The sequence below is a fragment of the Taeniopygia guttata genome, chromosome 2 (assembly GCF_048771995.1).
Source record: "Taeniopygia guttata chromosome 2, bTaeGut7.mat, whole genome shotgun sequence".
Classification (NCBI taxonomy): domain Eukaryota; kingdom Metazoa; phylum Chordata; class Aves; order Passeriformes; family Estrildidae; genus Taeniopygia; species Taeniopygia guttata.
In genome coordinates, this window is record NC_133026.1 from 122,677,175 (window position 1) to 122,689,932 (window position 12,758).

The 12,758-nt window shown below is 36.4% G+C and overlaps 1 protein-coding gene across 1 annotated transcript in view; it reads left to right on the forward strand.

Annotated features, from left to right (window-relative positions):
* The window catches only part of ZC2HC1A (zinc finger C2HC-type containing 1A), a 34,754-nt gene that overhangs the window by 11,120 nt on the left and 10,876 nt on the right, over positions 1-12,758 (forward strand). The window contains exons 2-7 of the mRNA XM_030266355.4: positions 550-623; positions 1,348-1,464; positions 1,672-1,807; positions 4,828-4,976; positions 5,839-5,938; positions 6,606-6,714. Coding sequence (XP_030122215.2) covers positions 550-623; positions 1,348-1,464; positions 1,672-1,807; positions 4,828-4,976; positions 5,839-5,938; positions 6,606-6,714 — 685 coding nt within the window. The remainder of the gene's footprint in view (positions 1-549; positions 624-1,347; positions 1,465-1,671; positions 1,808-4,827; positions 4,977-5,838; positions 5,939-6,605; positions 6,715-12,758) is intronic.

Below are 12,758 nucleotides of genomic sequence, written 5' to 3' on the forward strand. Positions count from 1 at the left end.
ATTAGGATATCAGAAATATTTCTGTAACCCACCAGTAAAAAATCTGAATAAAATCTATAGCAAAAATAGCATCAAGACTGTTTTCTTTACAAGAGAAAGTGAAATAGTTTAACCTAGTAGAACAAACTAAATGATGGAACATGTCTTTTCTTTATTTGATACTAAATTTGATGTTTCCCAAAGACACAGAAAATACCCACTAAATAGCTTTATTCTTGGTGTGTATTTGAGCCGTCATTGGGACTTAAAAGAGATTTTTTATTTCCATATTCATATGCATCTTTTTAAGGGAGGGGAGTTATATATTATAAATGAACATAATTGCTTGGTGCTGTGTTGCTGGGCCTGGCAGCTTCCAAAAGTACCTGAGGACTTGGTACATTTTTTGCCTTTCTCATCTGCATAGCCTCTGCACAAGTCAAAGGATGTATACTTTTACAGTAACACCTGTTACTATGTCTATGCGTGTATGAGGTTAGCATTTTTGAAATAATGTTTTGTCATTAATTTCATCAAATTTTCTTAAAGAAGTTTGTTGGTTTTTTTAAGGTGAGGTTACAGTGCAAACTGGAGATCTGTTGCCATGTAAGATTTGTGGAAGAACTTTCTTTCCAGCAGCACTGGTAAGTGGTGTGAGCAATGTTGGCTTTTAGATTTGATAAGTTTATATGAAAGTTAAGCAGTGCTCACTATAGCTAAATAAAATTGATCTAGGTGCTTTGTTTTGGTAGGGGTTTTGGTTTTATTTCCCCCCTCCCCCCCCCCCCCAGTAATTGCTGATTCCTGTTGTCTCAGGTTTGAAGTTCCTTAGAAGGAGTTTAATTTTAAGATCCCATCATTTTCTGAAATACAAGCCTCTAAAAGCATCTTTTCTAGTGTTACAGAATCAATCCTTGTCTTCTGCAGTTTTAAGTCTCAGCTAGTAAATGAAGTGTTTTGTTTGCCATTTCCAAAATTCTCTTCTCCGTTGTTAATAGAAATTGGTCTGTCCTTAAATGTGAATATGAATTTCAGACACCTATGATTTGTTTTGCCACTCAGAGCAAAAGCTGCCTACCTATCCTCAGTTTTTTTACATGCAAGGAGCAAATGTAGATGCCTTCTACTTTTTTTTTCATTATCACCCATGTTTTTGTGATTCTATATATACATCCATGAATTCCTGTAGTTCTCTTTTAAAGGTAGTGGCTGGCATAAGTGTTTGAGTGAAAGCAGTCTGAGCTTATTCATCAGAATTGGGGGTTTTGTGCTTATTTTTTTATCGAGAAAGAGGGAAATAATGTGTTAGTGAGTTCTGTTTTCAAAACTAAGTTCTGTATTCTCCTTTTATTTTGCTTCTGCTTACAGAAAAAGCATGGACCCATTTGCCAAAAAACTTCTGCCAAGAAAAGGAAGACATTCGATTCAAGCCGACAGAGAGCAGAAGGAACTGACATTCCCACAGTAAAACCTCTTAAGCCACGGGTATGTTATAATTTACTCTGAATATGAGCATTTTAGGCATACTATATATGCATTTTAATTAGGTTTATTTCTGCTGGCAGCTTGTGTTAATTAGATCAACTAAGATTTGGAAGAAATCTTAACTATGATGTTACGTACTAAATAAGGTGCATACTTAGCTTCAAGTAAAAACTTCAAATATACAGTGCTTTCTTTTTTGCCTCTTAGCCAGAACCACCAAAAAAACCTTCTAACTGGAGACGAAAGCATGAGGAATTTATAGCAACTATACGAGCAGCCAAAGGACTTAATCTTAAAGACGGTGGAAAGCTCCCTCCACCACCTCCACCATCATATGACCCTGGTATGTAAGACAGTCAAGTTCCTTAGAGATTTTTCTTTAAGTTAATGTGAAGAAATTTGAATTGAAAAGGAATTTGTTGGAATACACCGTTCACAAGTCCTTGAAGATGACTTACTATCCCAGTGCAGATACTGGATTGCAACTTTGGGTCTGGCTGGCTCACATCCTGTGTAGCTTTCAAAGCCCATTACTTTGTTTTTAACGTGTGGAAAGATAGCTGGGGCAAATTTGCAGCTTGCTACTGTCCTATAAACCATAGGCTGGACAAATTGTTTCAATACTATGCTCACAACAGTAGCTGCCTGCCTTTTTGATTAGCTGACACCCACAACATATTTATGTTGTGGGAATGCACTTTTCTGCTCTCCAAATGTAATCTTTCCCATTTCTTGCTGAATTAGCATTTGATTTCATGTATGCAGTGTATGCCTTAATGCCTCATGTGTTTTGGGTATCTGACATGTGTGGAGTTTGTATTAGCAAGGGCAGGACAGTCCTTGAGTATCTTCAAACTGAGACTGGGTAAAGTGTTCAAGTAGTCTGATGTGAATGAGAAGGAAATACACTTTTCATTTAACTTCTGGGATATGATAATAGGTTGAAGAATATATTTCTTCCTCTTGTCCTAAGAGCTAAACCATATGATTAGCTGATTGGCTATTTTCAGAAAGACTGGATAAAAACATGTGTTTGCTTCTGTCTGTCTGTGCTCAACTGAGGATGTGAAGTGTTCCCTACCCTGTTTCTGTGCAGGAGATGTGTTGTTAGTCCCAGTATCAGGATTGTAATGATACATTCACTCTAAGAGGCTGTATTATTCAGCATTCTGTACTCACGATCTTGAAAAGCCATATTATAAAAGCTGATTTTAAAAAGTAAAACCATCTTAAAGCCAATAGCAAATGCTGTGGATAAGAATCACAAGGCTTGATCATGGAAAGGCTCATTAATAATCTATATAGCATATCTATATCTAGTTGTAGTTGGTTTTAGTCTCCTGGCTTCATCTTACTGCAGTGGGTAAGACTTAGGAAGAGGAAACCAGGAATAAAGAGACCATGCACAAAATGAGCAGTGCATATTCTTCTTACAAATACAGGAGGAGTAGCTACTGATGCTCCTTTTCCACTTGTTAAGTAGGAGAGTAAGAAGACTGTGAGCATACTATGAGTGTATCCATCCTCTCCTACTCAGCTCTGTCTTGGGCACGCTTGTTTCTAACAAGCAGAGAGTCTTTTTACTTTTAATGGGAAGAGTCTCATATTCATATTTTCTATTTAACTGCTCTGAGCTGGCAAATAACCAATATTGCTGCTTCTTTCATCTCCTCTTACACTTTTTCTGAGGAAGTGCAGAATAGCCTCAGGTTAAGAAGGACTTTAAGTAACTCTGAGCTTGACTGTGTATGTGTACTGCCCTCTTATTTTGATTAATTCTTATTTTATAGAGCTTACATTGAATCCTAGGGGTTCTTATAGACATTATGAGCAGTACTTTCAGATAGCCAAGTATCTGACTGGCACTGTGTGTTTTACAAAAGGATGAAGATACAGTTGCTGATTCTTAAGAGTATATATTCATCCTCTCTAGTCTGATACATTTGTGGGCTTTGAAACTTTTCTGTGGGAATTGAGCTCTGCACTAGCCAGAAATGGCATATTATCTGGGAGGTTTCACAGCTGCCTTTTTTTACTTTTTTTTTTTTTTAGTTTATTTGGAATAATTTTGGTTTGACTGCATAGCTATTATATATATATATATATATATATTTCTGATTTTTTGTCTCTTAAGGTGTAGTTTATGTTCAAGTGTTCTGAGAGTAGTAGGCCCTATGTAAAATAAATAAATAAATGTTATCACCCCATGAGAGTCCCATGCTGTCACTTCTCTGTGTTCTTCCTCTGTCCTTAGCTCACACTGCTTGGGTCACAGTTCATGGTTTAGTGGTCATTGCATCATTTAACTTACTCAAAAATGTTTATAAATATTTAAAGTGACAATTATTTAAGCCAGATCTACTGCATTTAGACTAGTAACATGTAATCCAAAATTTATTTTAGATTTTATAATATCTGATTGTAATTTTGGTAGCAGTGACTGTTGAATTTTATCTCATTTTCTTCAATACATTTGTAAAATGACCTAGAAACACACTAATTTAACCTGCCTTGATGGTGTCAAGCTTTTTTTAAGTTGATGCTTACATGGTTTTGAATGCTCTAATCTAGAGCATACAGCATTAATATCTCTGGACACTGAAATACCCAGTTGTCTGAAATTGTAGTCCAAACGTATCATCTTCCAATGGCACTGTATTTTAAGGTATGTATTTTCAGCATACAGCTGATGTATCTTTTAATATTTTAAGCATTTATGTAGCCCTTCTGGTTTTTCCCCAATGAGAGTAATATTTCCTGTATGTAATACTGTTTGCAATGTAACTAAATTAATCTTGCAAAAGTAACATGTTACTTTCTTCTGTAGGTCTCTAGGGACAGCTCCTAATTTTGGCTGATTTTCTTCTCATTCTCTTTATTTGTTATTATTTTTTTATAATGATCATTTCCAGTATTGCAGTTAGTATTTCTCAGTTCTTCAAAATTTGTCAGAGAAAACAGATTTGCTGTCTTTTGCTGCTTGTGTGTGAAAGGTTTTAATGTATTCCCGTATTTTGAACAAACCGAACTGTTTGTGATTTAAAAAAAAAAAATTGATTTTGTTTGTGTAGCTTCTTCTCTGCGTCCTTCCAGCTGAGCTCTTTGCCATGTCCTTGTACGTCTTTGGCTACCTTCTCTGCAGAATAGCATCTCCTAAAGTATTTCTGATTTTGCTTAGGTTATTTCTAATCCTCAGCTACTCTTATCCATCAAATGAGAATATGCTTTTAGCTAGCAATCTGTATTTCATTTTCAGATTCAAAAAGCCATAATTTCCCCTGGAGGAGAAGCTGGTCTTCAAAAGATTTTGAAACACTCCCATTTTTAAAAATATTATTAATGTTAAATTTTTATGTTTTTAAGATTATATTCAGTGTCCATACTGTCAGAGGAGATTTAATGAAAATGCAGCTGACAGGCACATCAATTTCTGTAAGGAGCAAGCTGCACGTATTACCAATAAGGGGAAATTGGCAGCTGATACCAAAGGGAAGCTTCCTACTCGAACACAGGTGAGCTGTAACACTTTTCTTAACTTTTAACTTGCATTCAACATCAAATCAAGCTTGTTAAATAGTGTGTTGCTTTTAAAAAGAATTAACTATTTTATTCTGTTATTTTATTATTTGTGCTCACTGAAATTAGACATTAAGCATGGACGGGGCTTTTGCTTTCTTAAACTGCAGAGATCCGTAAGTCAGATGGCAGCAGTTGCAAAATGAAAACCAGTCATAAATGTAATTGAGAAATGTGCAAATGACAGGTAAAGATAGCAGGAGGAAATCGAGATGCAGTTTTTGTCAAGGAAGTTGAATTTCTGTTGTGTTAGTTTCTAAATCCAATTGAAGACTTGCTTAAGGGGCAAACAAAGGCACCTGACTACAGGACAACTGACAGCGGTGTTGTGGCTTATTAGAGGCTTTAGAGGGATTCAGGTGTATTACACAGTATTTTGAATCGGTGCAGGGACTGTTCCAGGCCACACGGGTGAAAGTAAGGTTTGGATTTGAAAGACAAAAATAATTCTACCTGTGAGTATTCTCTTTTAAATTAATTGGTAATGAGATGATACTTTTAATCTTATGTTTAGCTTAATTCCAGCTATGGAGAAGGTTAATAAAAGCTGTAGAAAAGAAAAAAATGCAGAATGACTTACAGTTGAACAATAAAGCCACTAAGAGAATGTTTCCTGCTAGCATAATCTCTAAGTATTAGAAAACAGACTATCAGAAATTATTTGCATGTTCCCATTCCAGAAACAGATTCCTAGTAGGAAATGATCATCTGTTCTCCCACAGTACCTGAAAATACCTGTTGTGTTATATAGATAGCTTGATTTAATTGCTTAAATTTCTAGGTTGTATTTTGTTACAGTACAAACCTGCTCCAGTTAAGAAGATGCCTTCTGTAGGATCAACACCATCACCATCATCACGCTTACCACAGCCAAGCGGTGTTAGCAAAACTGTTGTAGGTATGAAATTAATGTTATGAATTGCTCCATGTCCTTTCTAAATAGTAGTTCTCAAACTATGCAGGAAAAATGGTTTATTTGATATAGTGATTTGTAAAATCTCACTTAAAATAAATTTGGAAGGGACACTGCTGTCTATCTAAAAAGACTCTTGAGCACTTAGGATTCTGGTTTATATATCAGGTCAAATTTCTTTTTTTCTGAATTGAATATGAAAAATCATTTGGTGTAGTAATGCATGATTGTATCAAATACTGATCTCTCATGCTTCATTCTGTAACTAATTTGCTGAATGTGATCATAAATCAGTGAAAATACAAAGTCGAGGCATGTAAATCGGAATTATGCAAACAGCGGTCTAATTTGGGTTTCAGATGTCATCAAATATCAAATATGTTCTGTTTGTACATACTTTGACTTTTCTTCCTCTCTTTTTCTGAGCAAAGTATTTGAGATACAGTAGGTTTTCTTAGAATAAAATACTATGTCTCAATTATATATTTTTGAGACATTTTCTTTTTGTGTTGTCTTGATACTGACTCATATATCTGTGTTTCTAAAACTCTTGTTTTGAATTCTGCAATTAAATGTTTTTAATAAGTTGTATCATTTCAGCAGCAAAATCTTAAATTTTCTTGTATTTTAATGCTTGCTTTTCAACTGCAAGGTGTCTCTTCAAATAAAGCACAGTCTTCGCCTGGATCCAGTGGGAGCAAAATTCAGACTTTATCACCAGCGCATAAAAACTCACTTGGAGCAGTGAACACACAAACAGGGTGAGTTGCATCTTATGTTGTCATTTGTGCTTTATTTCATATTTTTGTTGTTCTTGTTCTAGAAGTCTCTGTGGTTTGTTTCACTTGCTTTTTATTTTTTCCTATGAGCTTCAGAAGTACAGTGTTTCGTGTTCATCCTTTATCTATAAATATAGCTAATGTTTAAAGAACATTGGAGAAGGCAAAGGTTTTATCAATTTGATTTAACAACAAAGGAGATCAAGAGATAAAAATAAAATATATTAAAAATTACAGAATAGGTAGAAGTGATTAGAGTAATAAATCTTTTCTGGATAAAAGAAGGGTCTTAAAAAAGCAGAAAACATAAGGCATAATTTCTTACACTGTGTGGAAATAGAAGAAAGAGGCTTCTGCGTTAGACTACAAGGCAATTGTGACAGGATCTTCTCTTTTAGTGCAAAAGGATGGAGGCTTTCTCTTTTCCTTTCCCTAAGAGGCAACAAATGAATGAGCACAAATAAGGCAAAAGTGCACTTACAACAGCAAGGAGTGCTACATGAAGACTGTTAGAGTTCAGTGTAAGTGCTGGTGTGGACAAGGCTGTGACTCCTGCTTTGCTGGAGGGGAAGACATTTCACAGAATCTCATAGAGAAATCTGTGGAGGAGATTGAAGAAAAATAGTGCAATTCTACAGAAGTTTGAGGAGGACCAAGGAGCACTAAGAACACAAAACATAAAAGGAAGTGATTACAGTTATATCATTGGTGATTGAAAAAGATTTATTCCTATAAAAATGAGTATCCAATTGACAAAGACTGTATAATGTGAAAAAAAGCCAATGGCTTAAGCTCATGAGGAAGGAAAAGAACATTCTGAAAACTCATGTGGTTGGACAGCAATTACGCAAAACTAGAGATTTTTAGCTTATTACTCTTACATTTTACAGTTTATGCATGAATATGAATCACAGCTCTGTCATGCTTCCCTTCTAATGTCCTGTAGCATCAGGATTCAGTTTTGTCCCTCCTTGCTCTGTCTACTCATGATAACTGTTTCAGACACAGGTCACATGCAGAGTCCATGAGGTTGAGAGATGTCTTTTTTTTTTTTTTTTTTTTTATTTCCCCCCCTCTCCTGGTGTCTCATCAGTCTTTGGTCAGTTTCACTACCCTTTGTAGGCATCTATGTCTCTGACTGTCAGAAAATCCCAGCCCCTTATTCACTAACTTTCTTTACTTCTCCATTTTTAGAAGTTGAATTAACACCTACTGATGAGTGGCAAACAAGCAGGTTTGCAAAGCACAGAAAAAAGTCAGATGAGATAATTGAAGACCTATTTCTGAGTCCAGTAGTGTAACCTAGCTGTCTGGGAAAGGTTTTTTCCCATTGAAAGTTCCTAATTGAAGTCTGTATTTGTCAGTGAGGCTGCAGCAGTTTTGGTCTTCACTTATTAACAACGAAGTTCTATGTAACTTTACCAGTCAGTTGTTGCAATAAGCATATGAAATTTGGTAGAAAATAAGCACCCTTGTGTTCCAGCTATTCCTCAGAGATCAGGGGGGCTGAGTGCAGCTTGGCTTAATTTCTGATTATAACCAGTTAGGCACTATGGCTGGTTATATTCATTAAGAACTTTTACAATTCCATATTCACAAATAATGTGGTTTACTGAAGCAGCAGATCATTGACTCGTTAGATTGCTGGTGATAAATGCAGTAGATCTACAAAACGTTGTATAACTGTTCCCAGCTGTACTCTTGATGCAGCCAGAGGCACAAATCTTACCAGAAAGTCATTCCTGCTTTGGGGAGGGGAGACAGGAGCAAGGCTGTTGTCTATGAAGTAGTGCCATGTTCTCATACTCTGAAAATGAAGGATTTCAAATACCAATTTTAGATTTTTTTGAAAAGTGGGGGTATGACTATTGTGAAATATAATTGGTTACCACTTGCTGTGGTTCTAGTTGGTGGTGAAGCAGCTTTTTTCTCATTTTCATTTTGTTAGGTGCATTTTTTAATATATTAATTATCTTTGGATGCCTTTGGCTGAATTGGTTGTAATAAAGGCAGCATAGATCACTAATAATTTAGATTCATCCTTCACCCAGGTGAGGGAGCAGTGAAGGCTACCTGACATTTCTCCTGTCAGCATGCTACCACCTCACATTATCTTCCCAAAGGACCAGATTGTAAAAGAGGCTAGTTGTGCATGGATAAGGTGGAGTGAGGCTGATAGCGAAGTCTGGGTGCACTCCTCTGCTTCCCTGAGACACCATTGAGCTGTGAGACCTCTGCCTCACCCCAGGCATCATTCAGTTGTTAAGCCTTGCTCCAGCCTACTGCAAGAAAAGCAAGTGGCTTAGCTCACACTTTTTCCTCAAACAGCCTTATGAATTCTCCACAAACTCACAGCATCTCTGTGATATCTTGACATAATAAGTCTGGCAATTTCCCACAGTTGCTTAATGGACTTTGTTTTCAGTAGTCTCCCATTTTGTCCTCTGTTGCTTGGAGAAAGAACTGTGACATGATGAAACCAAATAGCAGCTGGGGAGATGTTTGCCCAGGTGCTCTCTGTTCATGCATTCTGCTCAGCACAAATAGATGGCTTCTGACTGGCACAGCACTCAAATAATGGTCTCTGCTGAAAGACAGTAAATGTTAGCTTGGCTTGTAATCACAATTGCCTACACAATTTCCAGATTTTAAGAGTAGGGGTGTGATGAGTGTGTTTCTGCCTGCAGTCCTTATTGCTCTAAAAATCTTGTCTTCTGTTTTCCAATTCGCCCTTATGGTATTTGCTGCTCATACAGACACCTGTGAAGATCAGTTAGTTACATGTGTCTCATTCCTCGTATCTGTGACCTGACATTTATTTTTTTAGCTTCATTGTATTCACTTCTGGGGACATACTTGTCAAAAGTTCTATTGAAGCAAAGAGGTGTAGGAGCCAGTTATATCATGGAAAAGTTAGGTTTGTCATATTGGTCACTGGTGACAATTTTGGCCTTAATCATCTCAACTTTTGCCTTAGTATTGGGGCATGAGGGGGAAATATATTGGGTTCTGTTGAAATACCTACAAAATTGTACCAAAGCAGGGACTGAGACACTAACAGTCAATGTCCTACGTGGGAGTGAAAATAATTAATACTGCAGTGACAGATTTTAAGCATTAAAACATCTTTAGGCTATAGATATATGCAGCTAGAATTACTTTCTAAAACAGAAGGATTTTTGAACATTACCCTTCAGTAGGGATTAAACGAGATTTACTTTTTTTACATTTATGATTTAACCAGTAGAATGAAGTCTTAGTGTGAGATCTGGGATTCTGTCACAATGAAGTTAGACAGAGCTTATACTGGAAGATAAGATGTTATGCTCTTCTGAACTGTTAGTGAAACAATTTGCTGAGCAGGGTTGTGTGCGGTTATTTTAAAGGCAATCTTTTAAATTGAATGCTAAGCAATCACTTTTTCTTTTCTCCTCGACAAATATCAAAGAGCCTGCACAAATTATTTTTACTAGGTTAAATTCCAGGTTTTGCTGTAAGAGACAAGTTGCTGCAGTTTGCACTAAGGGAAGCTGTAACTTTGGTGGTTTTTTTGGGTATTACTTCAGTGTGTGACCTTCCATCTTTGCCTAGATTGTTCTAATTCTGGATTTTCCAGAGACGTAGTAGGAGAGAGACTTAATAGTAGAGTTACAGTTCTATTGTGCAGTATCGAGGATGAATTCTGTGTGCCAAGCGCTGGGACACCGCTGCGTGCCGTGGAGCGCGGGAGGGGGCGCTGTGCTGAGCGCGCAGTGCCGCCCGCGCCCGGCAGGTGGCGCTGGCGCAGCGCGGGCCGGGCCGCGCGGGGGCAGTTCCGAACAGGAGGGACTCGGAAACCATCGCCGGTAAAACTCGTCCGCAGCATCGCAGCAGCGCGCACTTTGACTTCGTGTGCGCACAAGGGGAACCCTCTTTTATGGCCTCAGTTATTGTAAGTTACTTTTATTGTGCAATGCCTTTTATTAAAATTTTAGTTCTCCTGTTCTGCTCCCCAAGTAAAGGGCTACTGAGAGAACACAGCACAGTATCATCAACATAAGCTGTGTTAGTGCCAGTGAGGCTTACTTTGTACGTGTAGATCAGGTGTGTCTGCTGAGTTCTGCTGTGAGTTTTCTTTTTATGCCTGGACAGATTAAAGACACAGACAGTCCTTCCAGTATGAATGAAAGTGTTGCATAAGGGCATAATTTCTGGGTCATACAGAAGCAAGTGAGGAGTAGCATGTGACTGTTGTAGTCAGTAGGAAAATTTTCATTCATTTGGGTGAAAACAGTTTTTTATCTTTCTGATATTGAAGAACTGAGAAAAGGAAAATTAATTCTATATAAGTTATCTGTCATTAGATTTATAATTTGATATCATGTTATAAACCCAAGTTTGATATGTATTTTATTACAGTATACAGGCTAGAGGTGTCTTATATTTCTTGAGGTGTATGGCAATTGTAGTAAGCTGTCAGTAATTACATATTCAGCAGAAAAAAAATTGGGTAGCTTCTTCCTAATCTAAGGGTAAGCAAACAGGTGAACTCCACACCCACATGCAAACTGTTTTGCCCATCAGAACCTGACACCACTGTTTGTGGCCAGAAAGGGATCTTTTGAGTATACAGATTGTCTGTACATGTTTCATTTGTGAACAGTTATGTTTGTTTGGTTTTTTTTAATGGGATTTGGAAATTATATTTTTAATATTGCAAATGAACTCTTAGAAAGTAATTTTTAATTTATGCTTTATTTTGGGGATAAAATATACACTTTAACATTAATGTTTCTCTTCTGGGAATCATGTCTGCTAGTGACACATCCACTGCTGTCTTACAGCTGAAATACAATATGAACAGCACATCAAATCAATAACAGTAAATTTTAAATTCCATTTATATGTTTGCCGTAAAGCATTTGTAACCTTTAAAAACATCTTTTTAAAACAGTTTGTTCCTTTTATGAAGACTGTAACTTACAGGGCTTTGTGAAATCAAGATATGTAAGTAGTTGTCTTAAAGATTGTGGAATTTCAAAAGATTCTTGGGATCATGTTTTTTTTCCAGCAGAATGTGGAAGGGCTGTCAGCTTTGAGTTTTTTGTTAAGGTATGAAAGAATACCATAGTGCTTTGTTTGGACAGTATTACAACAGCTTCTAGGATATTTCTTTGGTGTTCTACTTGGTTTGTGCCTGGAGTTCATAGATTATGCTGATAATTTGTTAAAATTGAAAAATAACTAAGAAAATCCTGCTAGGCTGGAGTATGTGTCTTACAGTGTCAAAGACCTCAGTCTTGCTTCTCAGTTTCTTGGGAGTATGTAAAGAGTATATATTGGGTCAAACAGGAGTTAATTAGTTTGAGCTAGAACATCTGTTTGGGAGGCCATTTGTAGGTTTTACTTTATGATGATATGATGATAAAAATGCAGAACATAACTTGAAGATCTGATTTTCTAATCTAAGTTGTGATTTCTGAAAAGCTACAGTTTTCCTTATGATGATGTGTGGGATTTTTTTTTACTATTTTGTTGGTTGTCTTTTTAAAAATGTTTTTAAAATTTGATTTTTCATTTATCTTTTTAGTTTGGAGATGTTATCCATAATACTAAAAAAAAGACTTTTTAAGTATTGGCTGTGTATATAATACTATCTATTTTGAACAGGGTTTTTTGTTGTTAAAACAAAGCTGGGCTTCTTTCAGGCTGTCCTCTGTTCTGCCTTCACAAATTAAAAAAAAAAAAAAAAAAGGGAAGTTTTTCATCTTTCTAATTCCAGAGTTGCACATATATACCTGTTAAACATTTCTAATGTTTAAATTTATTATGGCTCTTAATTATGAGCCCCCTTTTCTAGATGTGTTGTATGAAGGCTATTCTTAAAAGAGACAAAACATGAATATATTGTGCAGAGTTTGAGGATAACTGGCATTAGTGTTTTGTTTGAAAAAGAATTTTAAAAAATGTGCTGGAAACCTAATCCAATGTCTATGGAAATCCACTCCTCATCAAAGCAAGAAGAAACCCTTTTGTTTGCTGGATAA